Below are 17,646 nucleotides of genomic sequence, written 5' to 3'. Positions count from 1 at the left end.
CATGACAACGCAATGCACATACCACAAAGAAAGGTCATCCAACGGTAGGCGCAATTTTTACCACAGTTAAAGCAGCAATAACTCAACTTCCATACACAGTCACAGCTGTGGGCACCATCTGGCTCGGCCAACACATCCTCGAAGGAAACCTAAGATCATAAAAGAGAATTAAAAGTCTGAGAAAACTTTTGTTTAATTAAACATTGATGAACTTTTTCGTATTTATTTCGTGTTAGACCGTTCAGTTGATTATTCCTAATGCAACTTTTGTAGATAAACATCAAATTCATTTCGGAAATGGAAAATAATTAAATCCCGGATATCGAATTTTTAGGATTACTGACGATGCAGCCTGATAGGCCTTTACTAACTAGTTATGTTGAATCCCATCTTACCTTAACTCGATTTTATATGCATACTGGGGCTGTAAAATAATGTGACTCTAAAAGTCATAGCTCCTATCTGTCGAAGCTCTTTCATGCTTTTCTTTCGATTCACGCGAATAGAAAATACTCGCATAAAAATAAGCCAAGCGCTATACATTGCATGACATAACGAAACAAATATATACAATAACCATACCTTGACATTAGAGTTGATGTCATTTGGGTCTCTGTTGCCTAAATCTACTTCCATCATTTATTTGATACTGCTGCTGCACCTTGTGACACTGTCCCCAAACTGCTTGCTAAAACAACAAACCTTTCGTTTTTATTCACGAGATGTTGAATGCCATGACTACCATGTTTGGTACACTATCTTCGATACCGTATCCAAGGGTATCGATCCTATTGTTGCTGGTGGTGTCACATTAAATCATCTTTGTCAAGCTGTAGCTAAACACTAGGAAATACTTGCTTCAAAATGGTTTTCCTTACAACATATTTGAATAACAATCATAAACAGAACTGCACCAGAGAGAGGAAATATGCATATTGCTTGAACATGGCACAACCTGGAATGCTTCAGTAGCCATTGTTAAGTTAACAAAACAAAACACTGTCCTAACGATGAATTTTTAAGAAAAGCGTTGATACTTACGTGTTGCCATGCCCTCCGGAGTGGGAGTCCATCATTCACCTATTGTATTGATTAATAGAGTAGTATACCTGTAATTAGGTATCCTTGCTGACAATGTATCTAGTGCAGTGATGCCAACAGTTTTAACGTTAAATACATCGCATGACATTAAATCTTCAGATCAACAATAGGATGGTGACAATAATGCAATCACGAAATGACAAGAGAAGGAAAGCATGGAACATGGGGGTAAAATAGAGAAAAAAACATCCTATAAGGACAACAAAATAAATTAAAAAATATGACATGCTTTACATAAAAAGCAAATAATGATTATGTTGAATTATCGCGATGTACTTAGTAATGAACCAATATACAGTAGCTCATAGCTTTATACATTAGCGTGTAGTTATACACAGTAGCGTTTAACTTTATACAGAAGCGTGTTGTTATACACAGTAGCGTTTAACTGTATACAGAAGCACGTAGTTATACACAGTAGCGTTTAACTTTATACAGAAGCATGTAGCTTTACACAGTAGCGTTTAACGTTATACAGAAGCGTGTAGTTATACACAGTAGCGTTTAACGTTATACAGAAGCGTGTTGTTATACACAGTAGCGTTTAACTTGATACAGAAGCGTGTAGTTATACATAGTAGCGTTTAACTTTATATAGAAGCGTGCAGTTATACACAGTAGCGTTTAACGTTATACAGAAGCGTGTAGTTATACACAGTAGCGTTTAACGTTATACAGAAGCGTGTAGTTATACACAGTAGCGTTTAACGTTATACAGAAGCGTGTAGTTATACACAGTAGCGTTTAACGTTATACAGAAGCGTGTAGTTATACACAGTAGCGTTTAACGTTATACAGAAGCGTGTAGTTATACACAGTAGCGTTTAACGTTATACAGAAGCGTGTAGTTATACACAGTAGCGTTTAACGTTATACAGAAGCGTGTAGTTATACACAGTAGCGTTTAACGTTATACAGAAGCGTGTAGTTATACACAGTAGCGTTTAACGTTATACAGAAGCGTGTAGTTATACACAGTAGCGTTTAACGTTATACAGAAGCGTGTAGTTATACACAGTAGCGTTTAACGTTATACAGAAGCGTGTAGTTATACACAGTAGCGTTTAACGTTATACAGAAGCGTGTAGTTATACACAGTAGCGTTTAACGTTATACAGAAGCGTGTAGTTATACACAGTAGCGTTTAACGTTATACAGAAGCGTGTAGTTATACACAGTAGCGTTTAACGTTATACAGAAGCGTGTAGTTATACACAGTAGCGTTTAACGTTATACAGAAGCGTGTAGTTATACACAGTAGCGTTTAACGTTATACAGAAGCGTGTAGTTATACACAGTAGCGTTTAACGTTATACAGAAGCGTGTAGTTATACACAGTAGCGTTTAACGTTATACAGAAGCGTGTAGTTATACACAGTAGCGTTTAACGTTATACAGAAGCGTGTAGTTATACACAGTAGCGTTTAACGTTATACAGAAGCGTGTAGTTATACACAGTAGCGTTTAACGTTATACAGAAGCGTGTAGTTATACACAGTAGCGTTTAACGTTATACAGAAGCGTGTAGTTATACACAGTAGCGTTTAACGTTATACAGAAGCGTGTAGTTATACACAGTAGCGTTTAACGTTATACAGAAGCGTGTAGTTATACACAGTAGCGTTTAACGTTATACAGAAGCGTGTAGTTATACACAGTAGCGTTTAACGTTATACAGAAGCGTGTAGTTATACACAGTAGCGTTTAACGTTATACAGAAGCGTGTAGTTATACACAGTAGCGTTTAACGTTATACAGAAGCGTGTAGTTATACACAGTAGCGTTTAACGTTATACAGAAGCGTGTAGTTATACACAGTAGCGTTTAACGTTATACAGAAGCGTGTAGTTATACACAGTAGCGTTTAACGTTATACAGAAGCGTGTAGTTATACACAGTAGCGTTTAACGTTATACAGAAGCGTGTAGTTATACACAGTAGCGTTTAACGTTATACAGAAGCGTGTAGTTATACACAGTAGCGTTTAACGTTATACAGAAGCGTGTAGTTATACACAGTAGCGTTTAACGTTATACAGAAGCGTGTAGTTATACACAGTAGCGTTTAACGTTATACAGAAGCGTGTAGTTATACACAGTAGCGTTTAACGTTATACAGAAGCGTGTAGTTATACACAGTAGCGTTTAACGTTATACAGAAGCGTGTAGTTATACACAGTAGCGTTTAACGTTATACAGAAGCGTGTAGTTATACACAGTAGCGTTTAACGTTATACAGAAGCGTGTAGTTATACACAGTAGCGTTTAACGTTATACAGAAGCGTGTAGTTATACACAGTAGCGTTTAACGTTATACAGAAGCGTGTAGTTATACACAGTAGCGTTTAACGTTATACAGAAGCGTGTAGTTATACACAGTAGCGTTTAACGTTATACAGAAGCGTGTAGTTATACACAGTAGCGTTTAACGTTATACAGAAGCGTGTAGTTATACACAGTAGCGTTTAACGTTATACAGAAGCGTGTAGTTATACACAGTAGCGTTTAACGTTATACAGAAGCGTGTAGTTATACACAGTAGCGTTTAACGTTATACAGAAGCGTGTAGTTATACACAGTAGCGTTTAACGTTATACAGAAGCGTGTAGTTATACACAGTAGCGTTTAACGTTATACAGAAGCGTGTAGTTATACACAGTAGCGTTTAACGTTATACAGAAGCGTGTAGTTATACACAGTAGCGTTTAACGTTATACAGAAGCGTGTAGTTATACACAGTAGCGTTTAACGTTATACAGAAGCGTGTAGTTATACACAGTAGCGTTTAACGTTATACAGAAGCGTGTAGTTATACACAGTAGCGTTTAACGTTATACAGAAGCGTGTAGTTATACACAGTAGCGTTTAACGTTATACAGAAGCGTGTAGTTATACACAGTAGCGTTTAACGTTATACAGAAGCGTGTAGTTATACACAGTAGCGTTTAACGTTATACAGAAGCGTGTAGTTATACACAGTAGCGTTTAACGTTATACAGAAGCGTGTAGTTATACACAGTAGCGTTTAACGTTATACAGAAGCGTGTAGTTATACACAGTAGCGTTTAACGTTATACAGAAGCGTGTAGTTATACACAGTAGCGTTTAACGTTATACAGAAGCGTGTAGTTATACACAGTAGCGTTTAACGTTATACAGAAGCGTGTAGTTATACACAGTAGCGTTTAACGTTATACAGAAGCGTGTAGTTATACACAGTAGCGTTTAACGTTATACAGAAGCGTGTAGTTATACACAGTAGCGTTTAACGTTATACAGAAGCGTGTAGTTATACACAGTAGCGTTTAACGTTATACAGAAGCGTGTAGTTATACACAGTAGCGTTTAACGTTATACAGAAGCGTGTAGTTATACACAGTAGCGTTTAACGTTATACAGAAGCGTGTAGTTATACACAGTAGCGTTTAACGTTATACAGAAGCGTGTAGTTATACACAGTAGCGTTTAACGTTATACAGAAGCGTGTAGTTATACACAGTAGCGTTTAACGTTATACAGAAGCGTGTAGTTATACACAGTAGCGTTTAACGTTATACAGAAGCGTGTAGTTATACACAGTAGCGTTTAACGTTATACAGAAGCGTGTAGTTATACACAGTAGCGTTTAACGTTATACAGAAGCGTGTAGTTATACACAGTAGCGTTTAACGTTATACAGAAGCGTGTAGTTATACACAGTAGCGTTTAACGTTATACAGAAGCGTGTAGTTATACACAGTAGCGTTTAACGTTATACAGAAGCGTGTAGTTATACACAGTAGCGTTTAACGTTATACAGAAGCGTGTAGTTATACACAGTAGCGTTTAACGTTATACAGAAGCGTGTAGTTATACACAGTAGCGTTTAACGTTATACAGAAGCGTGTAGTTATACACAGTAGCGTTTAACTTTATACAGAAGCGTGTAGTCATACATAGTAGCGTTTAACTTTATACAGAAGCGTGTAGTCATACACAGTAGCGTTTAACTTTATACAGAAGTGTGTAGTTATACACAGTAGCGTTTGACTTTATACAGAAGCATGTAGTTAAATCAGTAGCGTTTGACTTAATACAGAAGCGTGTAATTATACATAGTAGCGTTTAACTTTATACAGGATCGTGCAATTATACACAGTACCGTTTAACTCTATAGCGTATGGGTGTACAATGTAGTTATGCACAGAGTATGGTGTGCACACTTACGTATAACTATATATAGTATGATATGGGAATACACTGTAGATGATAACTCTATGGAGTATGGCGAATGTTTACTTAGTAGAATATAACTGTATAGCGTATGCAGTAGGTATTCCCAGTAGCGTATACCTCTATAGAGTATGGCGAATGTTTACTTAGTAGAATATAACTGTATAGCGTATGCAGTAGGTATTCCCAGTAGCGTATATCTCTATAGAGTATGGTGTAGGTATACACAGTAGCGTATACCTCTATATAGTATGGTGTAGGTATACACAGTAGCGTATACCTCTATAGAGTATGGTGTAGGTATACACAGTAGCGTATACCTCTATAGAGTATGGTGTAGGTATACACAGTAGCGTATACCTCTATAGAGTATGGTGTAGGTATACACAGTAGCGTATACCTCTATAGAGTATGGTGTAGGTATACACAGTAGCGTATACCTCTATAGAGTATGGTGTAGGTATACACAGTAGCGTATACCTCTATAGAGTATGGTGTAGGTATACACAGTAGCGTATACCTCTATAGAGTATGGTGTAGGTATACACAGTAGCGTATACCTCTATAGAGTATGGTGTAGGTATACACAGTAGCGTATACCTCTATAGAGTATGGTGTAGGTATACACAGTAGCGTATACCTCTATAGAGTATGGTGTAGGTATACACAGTAGCGTATACCTCTATAGAGTATGGTGTAGGTATACACAGTAGCGTATACCTCTATAGAGTATGGTGTAGGTATACACAGTAGCGTATACCTCTATAGAGTATGGTGTAGGTATACACAGTAGCGTATACCTCTATAGAGTATGGTGTAGGTATACACAGTAGCGTATACCTCTATAGAGTATGGTGTAGGTATACACAGTAGCGTATACCTCTATAGAGTATGGTGTAGGTATACACAGTAGCGTATACCTCTATAGAGTATGGTGTAGGTATACACAGTAGCGTATACCTCTATAGAGTATGGTGTAGGTATACACAGTAGCGTATACCTCTATAGAGTATGGTGTAGGTATACACAGTAGCGTATACCTCTATAGAGTATGGTGTAGGTATACACAGTAGCGTATACCTCTATAGAGTATGGTGTAGGTATACACAGTAGCGTATACCTCTATAGAGTATGGTGTAGGTATACACAGTAGCGTATACCTCTATAGAGTATGGTGTAGGTATACACAGTAGCGTATACCTCTATAGAGTATGGTGTAGGTATACACAGTAGCGTATACCTCTATAGAGTATGGTGTAGGTATACACAGTAGCGTATACCTCTATAGAGTATGGTGTAGGTATACACAGTAGCGTATACCTCTATAGAGTATGGTGTAGGTATACACAGTAGCGTATACCTCTATAGAGTATGGTGTAGGTATACACAGTAGCGTACACCTCTATAGAGTATGGTGTAGGTATACACAGTAGCGTGTACCTCTATATAGTATGGTGCAGTTATACGCAGTAGTGGATAACTCTATAGAGTATGGTGTAGGTATACACAGTAGCGTACACCTCTATATAGTATGGTGTAGGTATACACAGTAGCGTATACCTCTATAGAGTATGGTCTAGGTATACACAGTAGCGTATACCTCTATAGAGTATGTTGTAGGTATACACAGTAGCGTATACCTCTAAAGAGTATGGTGTAGGTATACACAGTAGCGTATACCACTATAGAGTATGTTGTATGTATACACATAGCGTATATCTCTATAGAGTATGGTGTTGGTATACACAGTAGCGTATACCTCTATATAGTATGTTGTAGGTATACACAGTAGCGTATAACTCTATAGAGTATGTTGTATGTATACACAGTAGCGTATACCTCTATATAGTATGGTGGGGGTATACACAGTAGCGTATACCTCTATAGAGTACGGTGTAGGTATTCCAAGTAGCGTATGCCTCTATAGAGTATGTTGTAGGTATACACAGTAGCGTATACCTCTAAAGAGTATGGTGTAGGTATACACAGTAGCGTATACATCTATAGAGTATGGTATAGGTATACACAGTAGCGTATACCTCTATAGAGAATGTTGTATGTATACACATAGCGGATATCTCTATAGAGTATGGTGTAGGTATACACAGTAGCGTATCCCTCTATATAGTATGGTGTAGGTATACACAGTAGCGTATACTTCTATAGAGTATGGTGTAGGTATACACAGTAGCATATACCTCTATAGAGTATGTTGTATGTATACACAAAGCGTATATCTCTATAGAGTATGGTGTAGGTATCCACAGTAGCGTATATATGTATAGAGTATGGTGTAGGTATAAACAGTAGCGTATACCTCTATATAGTATGGTGTAAGTATACACAGTAGCGTATACCTCTATATAGTATAGTGTAGGTATACACAGTAGCGTATACCTCTATATAGTGTGGTGTAGGTATACACAGTAGCGTATACCTCTATTGAGTATGGTGTAGGTATACACAGTAGCGTACACCTCTATATAGTATGGTGCAGTTATACGCAGTAGTGGATACCTCTATAGAGTATGGTGTAGGTATACACAGTAGCGTATATATGTATAGAGTATGGTGTAGGTATACACAGTAGCGTATACCTCTATAGAGTATGGTGTAGGTATACACAGTAGCGTATACCTCTATAGAGTATGGTGTAGGTATACACAGTAGCGTATATCTCTATAGTGTATGGTGAAGAACTTCTGACAACTTCCACAGTAATTAGAAAAGAATGTCAGCGTGGGTGTCACACACCATACCTGATCAAATGTTATGCATGCAAACTTACAGCCCCCTGACAACGCGATGCACAGACCACAAAGACAGTGATGATGGCACCATCTGGTTCGGCCAACACATCCTCGAAGGAAACCTAAGATCATAAAAGAGAATTAAAAGTAAAATATTTGTATAATTAATCATTGATGAAGGTTTTCGTATTTAGTTCGTGTATAAGCGTTTAGTTGATTATTCATCATGCAAGTTTTGTAGATAAATATCAAATGCGTTTAGGAAGAAGTAAATCCAGGATATCGACTTTTTAGGATTATTGACGATGCAGTTTGATAGGCCTTTATATGTTGAATCCCATCACAGCCTAGCTCAAATTTCTAAGAAAAAATTAATATGTTGCATACTTGGGCTGTTAATTACTGTGACTCTAAAAGTCATAGCTCCTATCTTTCGAAGCTCTTTCATGCTTTCATTTCGATTCATGTAAACAGGAAATACTCGTATAAAAATAAGCCAAGCGCTATATAGACATTATATGACATAGCGAAACAAATATATATATAATAACCATATCTTGACATTAAAGTTAATGTCATTCGGGTCTCTGTTGTTGAAATCCAGTATTTCCATCGTATAATTGATATTTCTGCTGCACTTTGTGACAATGTCTGCAAACTGCTTGTGAAAACAACAAACTCTATAGAGTATGGTGTAGTTATACATGTACACAGTAGCGTAATTCTACTGGTTCTGGTGCCAATTGTCGTTAAATGGCTGTGAAAACAACTATCAATCCGTTTTGTTTCATGAGGTGTTGAATGCCATGGGTACACTATATTAGTTCCCAAAGTTATCGTCTACACATTGAACCATCTTTGTCATGCTCAACTTTTTATACAAAGCGTAAAACATCAAAATATTCGTTTAAAATATCTTAACACCACATTTGACGTTCAATTGGTATGAGAGAGGAAATGCAAATATCTCATGTGTATGTAGATGACAGTCTGGACTTCCTTTTTGAAGTTAAGCTACAACACTTGAAAATGCGATGAATAATTAACAAAGTATTGATGCAGTGACGACACCTTTTCCTACACAGTGCTAATCATCGTATACATTTTTTTATTGATTAAAAGAGCAAGCACACCTGAAAATATGTCACACAATTGGCGACGCAGAATGCAGTGAAATAACAAAACAATGATTTAACGTGATGTCTATTGTACAATTCTGATTGATCATATCGACAAAGATTAAACTATTACTTCAATGAAGACGTTCATTGCGACAAAACATTACCTTATGTGCCAGGCAATGGAAGCTGCTGAAGCAGGCCGTAAATTCGAAAAATAAATGATTTCATAATGTCAAAATAAAAGAACAAAACAAGTAGACAAAACATTAATAAAAGGCAACATTCCACACCCCTCCCCATCCAAGAAAACTGAAGTCACAAATGAAAAGGAACGATTCATTTTGATGTACTCACCTGTAACAACCTAGTACATTGTATATATAGAATGTTGCTAATACCTGTTGCGTATAACTATATCTACAGTCGCGAGCAACTATATACAGAAGTGTACAAGTATGTTTATAACAAGTAGAATATAGTTATACTATGTAGTAAAAATAAGTACAGTTAACACACATTCAAGGTAATAGGGTTATATATATCACTTCTAACTGTCCTGAGTAATAATAATAAAACATACAATAATGACAGTGGGCCTGTTGTCTGATAGACATGTGGCTATCAACTTTGCAACACCTTGAGCCATATGCAAGCTAATAGAGTCTAAATAAGTTTAAATATTTAAAAGTTTTCTACTTAAGAACCAATAAGTCAAGTGCCATTTTTCGACAAATGTATGCTTAGATAAAGGGTTATTTCATAAAATTAACTTTATTCATTTTACAACAGATACGAAACAGGATTTATAATGTTGTAGTATTATTACCTCTTGTTAGCTAGGAAGCTAGAATAGGGACTCCTTATAAGGGACGAAAACGAAGTCCCTCGAGAAAACTCTCATGGTTGGACAGGTGATCCCATACCAAGCTTGATCATGGATCGATATATTTGACTCAGTTTCATTTTAGCGTGATGTATAAGTCGGATACCTTTGATGAAACGGAAGATACTTTTATTCCGGAACGCCTGGTCGTATTACTCGTTCAAGCGTCATTGTGTTTTTCATTCCTTTGTTCACATTTTGTCCTAGTTTTATCAATTTGAGTTTTTGTTCATTCTTAGATATTTTCTGTTTAGTAGCGCGGTAGATGACATACTTTGGATGATTTAAGTCACAGCCACTCCCTCTGACGTGTTTATTAATTTCAGATGGTGCTGCTGACGCTTCCATTTCTAAAAGTAAAACAGTATATTTCCCTCTTGTAGACAACGTTTCTAATCTACAAATACACGCACAGAACATGTTTCTTTGAATATACACCTACGTTCAACACTGCATTGCATGGCTATCTACATATGATTCAGAATTTCGTAATTCTAAACAGATTTACCTCAAACGCCTAATAATGTATCTGTACATGCGATGTTTCTCGATAAGAGCACATGTTGGTATTTATATCTTTTGAGTGTGAAATCAAGTCATCAGGTTTTCAGCAATTTCGCTGGTAAGGTACGTACGTTTTTTGCATAAGCTAAGATCCGATGAATTAAGGACTTTTCTCTTAAAATACGATCTGAAACAGGCAGTAGAGTGAATTAATCTTCATTCAATAAATAAGTTTGAAATACGTTTTCAATTCGAAAGTACATTTTTTACAGAAGCTCATTGAAATCTGGTTCGGTTTTGTTCATGTAAGAAAACATTGTTGAAAGCACTTATATAAAACAATTAGTCCATAATAGCACATGTTTAGTATGCAGTTAATCCTATCACAGTCAATAGCAAAGGTATGAAACGTTGTTTGTTTTATTTCAATGCCTTCCAGTTTCAGTTAAACATAAGTAACCATGATTAAGGGATCATCTTAGAGGTACCTTTTTATTTGCTCTTTTTCTATGAATTTCCTGTTTCAGACGTTGAGTTATGTTATAAGATTGACCGTTGACGTGCTTAATAGTACCAACTTTACATGTTCATTATGACAAAATAAACTGGTTGTGATTTTATTACGAATTAAATCTTTCTGAATGTTTGTCCAAAGCTCTCCCATACAGGAGCCAGACTACAGGTGACACACGTTTCGGAGATATTCTGGTATACTCCACAGGCAATGATGTTGGCCTTGGTGTCCAGCGACGGACAGCGTTGGAAGTGATTATGGCAAGTTCCCATTCAAAGTAAAGGCCAATACAGATATCGCATAATGGTGTCATCATCTTACAACCGCAGTTCTTAACATAAGTAAAGCATTTGTAACTCCAGCTCCTGACATGCTAATAAAGTACCAGCGTGAAGCTGGTTACTTAACCAATGTTGGGCTGGCGCAATATTGGACTAGTTTGATATTCAAATGTACCTACCATAATGGTTCTTATGCCGCTTTTTCACACCTATACCAAAACTGGGCATCTTCTAAGGTATCCATATGCAAAACTGCATCAACGATACCCCAGGCGAAAGATGCCCACTAGGCATCATTTCGAATTTCAGTACATAATCGTTAATTTTTCGTTTTCAACAGGTCACGGTATATTGTTATAGTTCTTATGCCGCTTTTGCACACCTATACCACAACTGGGCATCTTTTAAGGTATCTGGGCATCTTCTAAGGTATCTGGGCATCTTCTAAGGCTTCCGCTTGGAAGATGCCCAGCTGCGTTATAGGTGTGAAAAAGAGGCATAAGAACTATTATGTTAGGTACATTTGAATATCAAACTAGCCCAATATTGCGCCAGGCCAACATTGGTCCAGTCCAATATTGGGCTAGCCCAATATTGAATAAGTAACCAACTTCACGCTGGTTAATAAAGTTCGATACACCGATGAACGAAACAGCATCAGTGATAAGTTAAATGACGATGGTAATTTAAAGTGAAGCGCAAAGTCATCGAAACATAACTAGTGAAAAATGTACCAGTTGTTTTAAAGAAACTTAAAAGCATTGTTTATCTTTAAACGAAGTTGATGTTCCTTAAACTATCTCAATGCAGTTTTATCTTTTGGGTCTTGTATCCATTGATTTATCAAGAGACCAAACAATTGGTACGATATTTCAAAGGTCTAAGCCAACAAAGTCAGGAACCATTCCTTGGGTATTTGTAAAAAAAACCCGGTAATAAATTAAAACTGTCATTTTATAATCTGCTTCATATCATCGTAAAAGTACAGTCAAACTTTTATTAAGAGGCCACTCAACGGACCGGTAGAAATTGACCGCTTAAGATAGGTGGCTGCTAAAACCAGGCTCACCCGAAAATCACAACCATGTTTTCATACATCCACGGGTTTTAATGACATTTTTCCGGCAATATAGGCTGCTATGTTATTTTTAGTTTTTCTTCCTACATCAACAGGGGTAAGAGTTCTTACTTGAATATAAATGCATAATCAATAAGATACAAAGGCGTTTTGGTGATTAATTTCTTGAAACGATGAATTTATTTTTGTTTGGCTACACACGTGTTCCACATACGTTTTGCGCTAGCAGACAACCACCAGTACTGAAATCTAAATGTAGATCTACTTTTAATGAAAATCTGCTTTGCGATGTATTCTTACCTATGTGGTTCAAATATTTTTCTAATGAAATGATATAGCAGTATTGAGTTAATTCATCACTTATCAATAAATCACTCAATAAATATAGAACTTTGCGAGAATCTTTGAGCTTTCAACTTAGCGTAACGGTTAATTCACATCATCCATGCGCCGTATGGAAAGGTGAACACTAATTTCCTGATCTCGCACAGCTATTATAAACCAAATAAATATATTATAGAAATAAATCCCGACATAGTCATCAAAAAAAATCCGATTCAGCGTTTGCGCTGTGAAATTTATCCTTTTGACATGATGTGTGCTTCGTTGATACAGAAATAGTGACTGGCAGACCGGAAGCAGATGTGTTTTCTGCATGCAATAAGCGGCAAGTTTTTGATCACATAACATATTAGGCCTGAGTAGCTTTGGATACAGTATGTACAGATACCACAAAAGATCATACTTGTTTTAAAAAACACAAGTTGAATGAGTACACAAGGTGGAATTAATTGTTTTGTTTGTAAAACATTGTTGATGGGTCGGTAGGACCTGCCCCAATGTGCAAGCTGAAAATCGCTGTGTAAAAAACTTGTCAATTCAACGTGTCAAACCTTACCTAAGGTTTTTAATAACACATTTTAATTATCTTTTCTCTATTAAGATATGTTCTTGTTAATATATTGTGATCTTCTTGATGCCAATTTCTGGACAAAATGGCCACCGAATACAGGTGGAGATAACGTCTCGGGCCAGAGTTTTGTGACCGCTGGCCGCATTACACAGGTGGATGCTTATTTCAGGTCATTATATAGGTTTTTTTATCGGGCGGACCACAGACTGATCACATAAGGGAGATGGCTTCTTATTTCAGGTGACCGCTCAAGCAGGTTTGACTGTAAATATATATATATAACAAAGGAAGATTGTTGTTTTTACAAAACGGTCAACACTGCATAACATCTACAGTTTATTAACTGTATGTGCTCATTGGATGCATCAGTGTATTTTTGATCGGAATCAACATCTCACTCAGCCATGTTTCGGCCTTGTCATCCATTCCGATTTTATCTTGGTTAGGATGTTTGGAAAATGCAATGTTTGCACCAATACTTCGGCCTTCATATACTTATGGTCACCTTACCTACGTCTAGACGCATCACGTCATACTTATGGTGAGTGTTTTAGGAAGGCAGATACATCATCCTAGCATAGTAAAGTTTTGACGAAGCATATTTATCTAAGATTAATTGGGAACAATCTACTGTTGGCTTTGAAGTTTTTTGAAGGAGTTGAACAAACACGCTGTCATTTTGAAGAGATTGACACTTATGTTTAAGAAAGAAAATAATACGTTATTTGCTTTCTTTATATAGTTGTTTGAACACCATAGAAGAATAAATATAGTTCGAATTGAATTAAAAAGAAGATCATATAAGGCTCATCAAAACGTCTGATTGTTTGAACATCGGATATTGATAATGTCAATATTTAACAAATCGTTACTTCTTTTATTAATAAACATTTACCGAGTATTGGATGAAACCTGAATTAGTAACAATTGAATACAATTGTCTCAAAGAATGGAAATACATTAAGACAATTATCATTGAAAAAAGTTCTTATATGAATTAACGATGTCTTGCTATTGAGATTTAAACACGTAATGCCAATATGGCCAATTCTTTGTTTGAGTAAAACTACTTCAAGGAAACGAGTGAAATTAGTATCAAACCCTCTCTGTCTTGTTCCCTCTTCCTCGTCATCGTTATCTCTCTTTCCGTCGAGCATTCGCTCCATCACCACACAGGACGCAGTAGATGATAACATTGTTAAATACAGGTCGTATGCCGGGTTTCATTTTTAGAAAAAAAGAACATAATTACCTCTCGGAATAAAACAGTAAATCCAATGAAAGATTATTTTAACTTTAACTAACGTATTTGTCATAACAAACCTGCAGATGGATGACCGTATCAATTTGTCTATTGTATTTAAAATGTTTTTATTTTTAGAATAACTGTATTTCATGATTATTTCGTTTTGTACACTTATATGTCAAGCTTATGACAATTTGCTTTGTATACTTACATGCTTATCTGTAAAACAAACTAAGCAACGCACATCTTAATATCTTGTTTCTCTGCTACTCTAGAACCTGTTTTAAGTTATCATAACCTGATGTTCAACTGTGATATTTTAGTGCTGATGTATATGCATTAACTGTGTCTTACATAATTTTTATCTTGATACCTTCCTGTATTTGACAGTTAGATATTATACGACGGCGGCAGAAAGCATTACGCTTCCTGAAAACATTTTTTTCGCTTCCGTTTTCTTCTTTTTTGGTTTTATAGAATATGTCTTTCTCGCCAATCCTTTATACAGGTGTGTATCCAGTTTTAGCTGGAACAAATCAATTTGTCACCACCTAGGGGAAGGTAGCATCGTGCGAAAATGCACACGTTAAATTGTGACATGATAAAAAGGGAATGTCGATATTCGAACGCCAACTATGCTACTTTATACAAACATGCAATATAACTGTCGATGTACAAGTAGTTGAACGTGTAACAGAGGAACTTTAGGATGATTAGTTAGTATTCTTACCATAGACAGAGAATAAAGACAACAAAATGAGTTTGTACACGTCGATACCTAAACCACATTTTTTTGTTGTTGAACACTTTGATGCCAAAGAGTCAACAATGATAGATTTCACATTTAAATACCTAGATATGTTTGTCTACTGCGGTGTCTCGCCTTAATCAATGATGTTTGTACACTTCTAATACATTTTTCCTGCTAAAGGTATTTCGTGCACTACCAAGTCTTTGATCAAGGATGCTTTTGAACATTTTACAACCTAGTCCCAACAAAGGTTTTTCGTTTACCGTGATTTGTATATTTCGAAACCCTTCCTTTAATATACCGGGAATGTTTAGCTGCAGTTAAATTTTCGCCCTTTTCGCCCTCCATCATGATGGGGAATTGATCATAAAGACGAATATAAGTCGACAGCATAATAAGCATAGTGATTAAATATGAAGGGCGAATTTTTCACTGAGCGAAAACTGATTTCATGGGCGAAAGGCGAAAGGGTGACTGGGCGAAAAATTCTCGATACACAGTATGTGTGACTCTGTCTGACTTAGCATGCGTTTCCTTAATGATAACTACTATAGACATAATCCTATCATTTGTAATTAAATTGAAGCTGATATTGAGACCAGTGAGTGAAGTGTTGAGTTATCATTAATCAAAAAGTCAAATTAAAGACAAATAATACATCATAGTTTAAATGTTTTACTGGAAACAAATGTTCATTTTACAGCTTAAAATAATAATTTAGAGTTAGATTATGTCAACAACATGTTATAAAAGACATAAAATAGAAATAAATAATAATGAGTATTAGGAGCTGTAAAATTCATCACATTCACCGGGAATATCACAGTCATGCTATTTGAGCTGTCAAAGTGAGCGAAATGACTTTGTTCCTTTGCAAGTATCCGCAAACAAAATACTCAGCATGAACACATCTTTTACGGTTAATCTTCAAAGACAATGTTCAAATCCAATTCTAAGTACTTTGAACGGATATTTAAAAGTCAACACTACGACTTTGCTATTTGTATCTTGCTGAACATCAGTCCAATGGTCTCGCACACAGGAGCCAGACAACAGGCGATGCAGGTGCCGAAGAACTTTTGGCAAAATCCGAATACGATGCTGTAGACCTTGAGACTTGGTGTGCAGCACCAGACAGCGTTGAAGGTAATCATAGCAAACTCGCAACCCCAGTACAGAGCGATACAAAGGCCACACAAGGTACTCATGAACTTGTAACAGCAGTTCTTTCCACACGTAAAACATTTGTGACTGTTTGTCCAGACACAGTCAATACTGTGGGAACTCTCCGGCTCACCAAGGACATCCTCAAACGCTACCTGTAATTTAGATTAAACATTGATATTCTCAACAATTCTCTTATTTGTCATAATATATTTTTCTTTTTGAATTTCATAATTTTGAATGTTCTTTATGTTTGAATTAGAAACCGAAATATCCGTTTGACTAGGTGCAAGTTGACTAGTTCGAAAATAATTTAAGGCAACGTTTAATAAATCACACATTTCAGAAAGAGAAAAAAATCAACATTATCTGTCAACATTATGGATGATCTAAGTGTTAACGCACTTTTTAATTGCTTTTTAAAATTAAATGTATATACATATATAACATTCGTTGAAAAAGAACATATATAACTTTTAATGTAATATTATATCATCAAATCATTTAAAACATTATCACAAATCATTAAACACAACCGTATATCAAGACGTTTATGCTCATCTTAAATGTATAAAACAAAGCTTATAATTTTCTATTGTTATTTTCTCTGTTACGTTATTTCTATATTTTAGGCATTCTGTTTTACATAGTTTCTGCAATTTCATATTTCTTAACAGATATATGAGCAATACGAACCTGCACGGTGTTATTTAGTTCATTAGGATCCCTGTTGATGAGATCAACCTCTGTGTCCGACATGATGGAAATATCTAACACGTTCCCAGGGTGTTTCACAGTCTGTTTGAGTCTGGATATAAAATTGTCGTCGACGACTTGGCCTTTTTATACCTGTCGTATCCATAACTACACCTTCCAAAACGAATGTCCAAAGCAGAGCTGCGGTTCAGACTTGAACCCTGTTTGTTTTATTTAAGAATATCTCAAAATACATGTAGGTCATAGCTCCCACATGATTTACATATACTTTGTATGTACTTGTCAAACAACGTTGATGTTTTCAGCGATATATCAGTATTTCTAATGGATAATATTTCATTGAGAATTAGCCCTTGTTTAAACAGAATATAAAAACATAAGGCGTCAGCCAGATACCACTTAAACACACATT

General features: G+C 36.1%; 1 protein-coding gene across 1 annotated transcript; it reads right to left on the bottom strand.

Moving 5' to 3' along the window:
- Positions 1-16,023: 16,023 nt before the first annotated feature.
- On the bottom strand, positions 16,024-17,342 carry LOC110443457 (caveolin-1-like). The gene is made up of 2 exons (XM_021487679.1): positions 17,214-17,342; positions 16,024-16,672 (listed from the first exon to the last, which is right to left on the bottom strand). Exons 1-2 carry the CDS (start codon positions 17,274-17,276, stop codon positions 16,340-16,342), a joined length of 396 nt encoding a protein of 131 aa, XP_021343354.1. The 5' UTR covers positions 17,277-17,342; the 3' UTR covers positions 16,024-16,339.
- Positions 17,343-17,646: the final 304 nt, after the last annotated feature.

The sequence above is a fragment of the Mizuhopecten yessoensis genome, unplaced genomic scaffold, assembly GCF_002113885.1.
Source record: "Mizuhopecten yessoensis strain PY_sf001 unplaced genomic scaffold, ASM211388v2 scaffold716345, whole genome shotgun sequence".
Taxonomy (NCBI): Eukaryota; Metazoa; Mollusca; class Bivalvia; order Pectinida; family Pectinidae; genus Mizuhopecten; species Mizuhopecten yessoensis.
The sequence above is the reverse complement of the archived record's forward strand: the minus strand, read 5'-3'. Positions and strand labels throughout refer to the sequence as shown.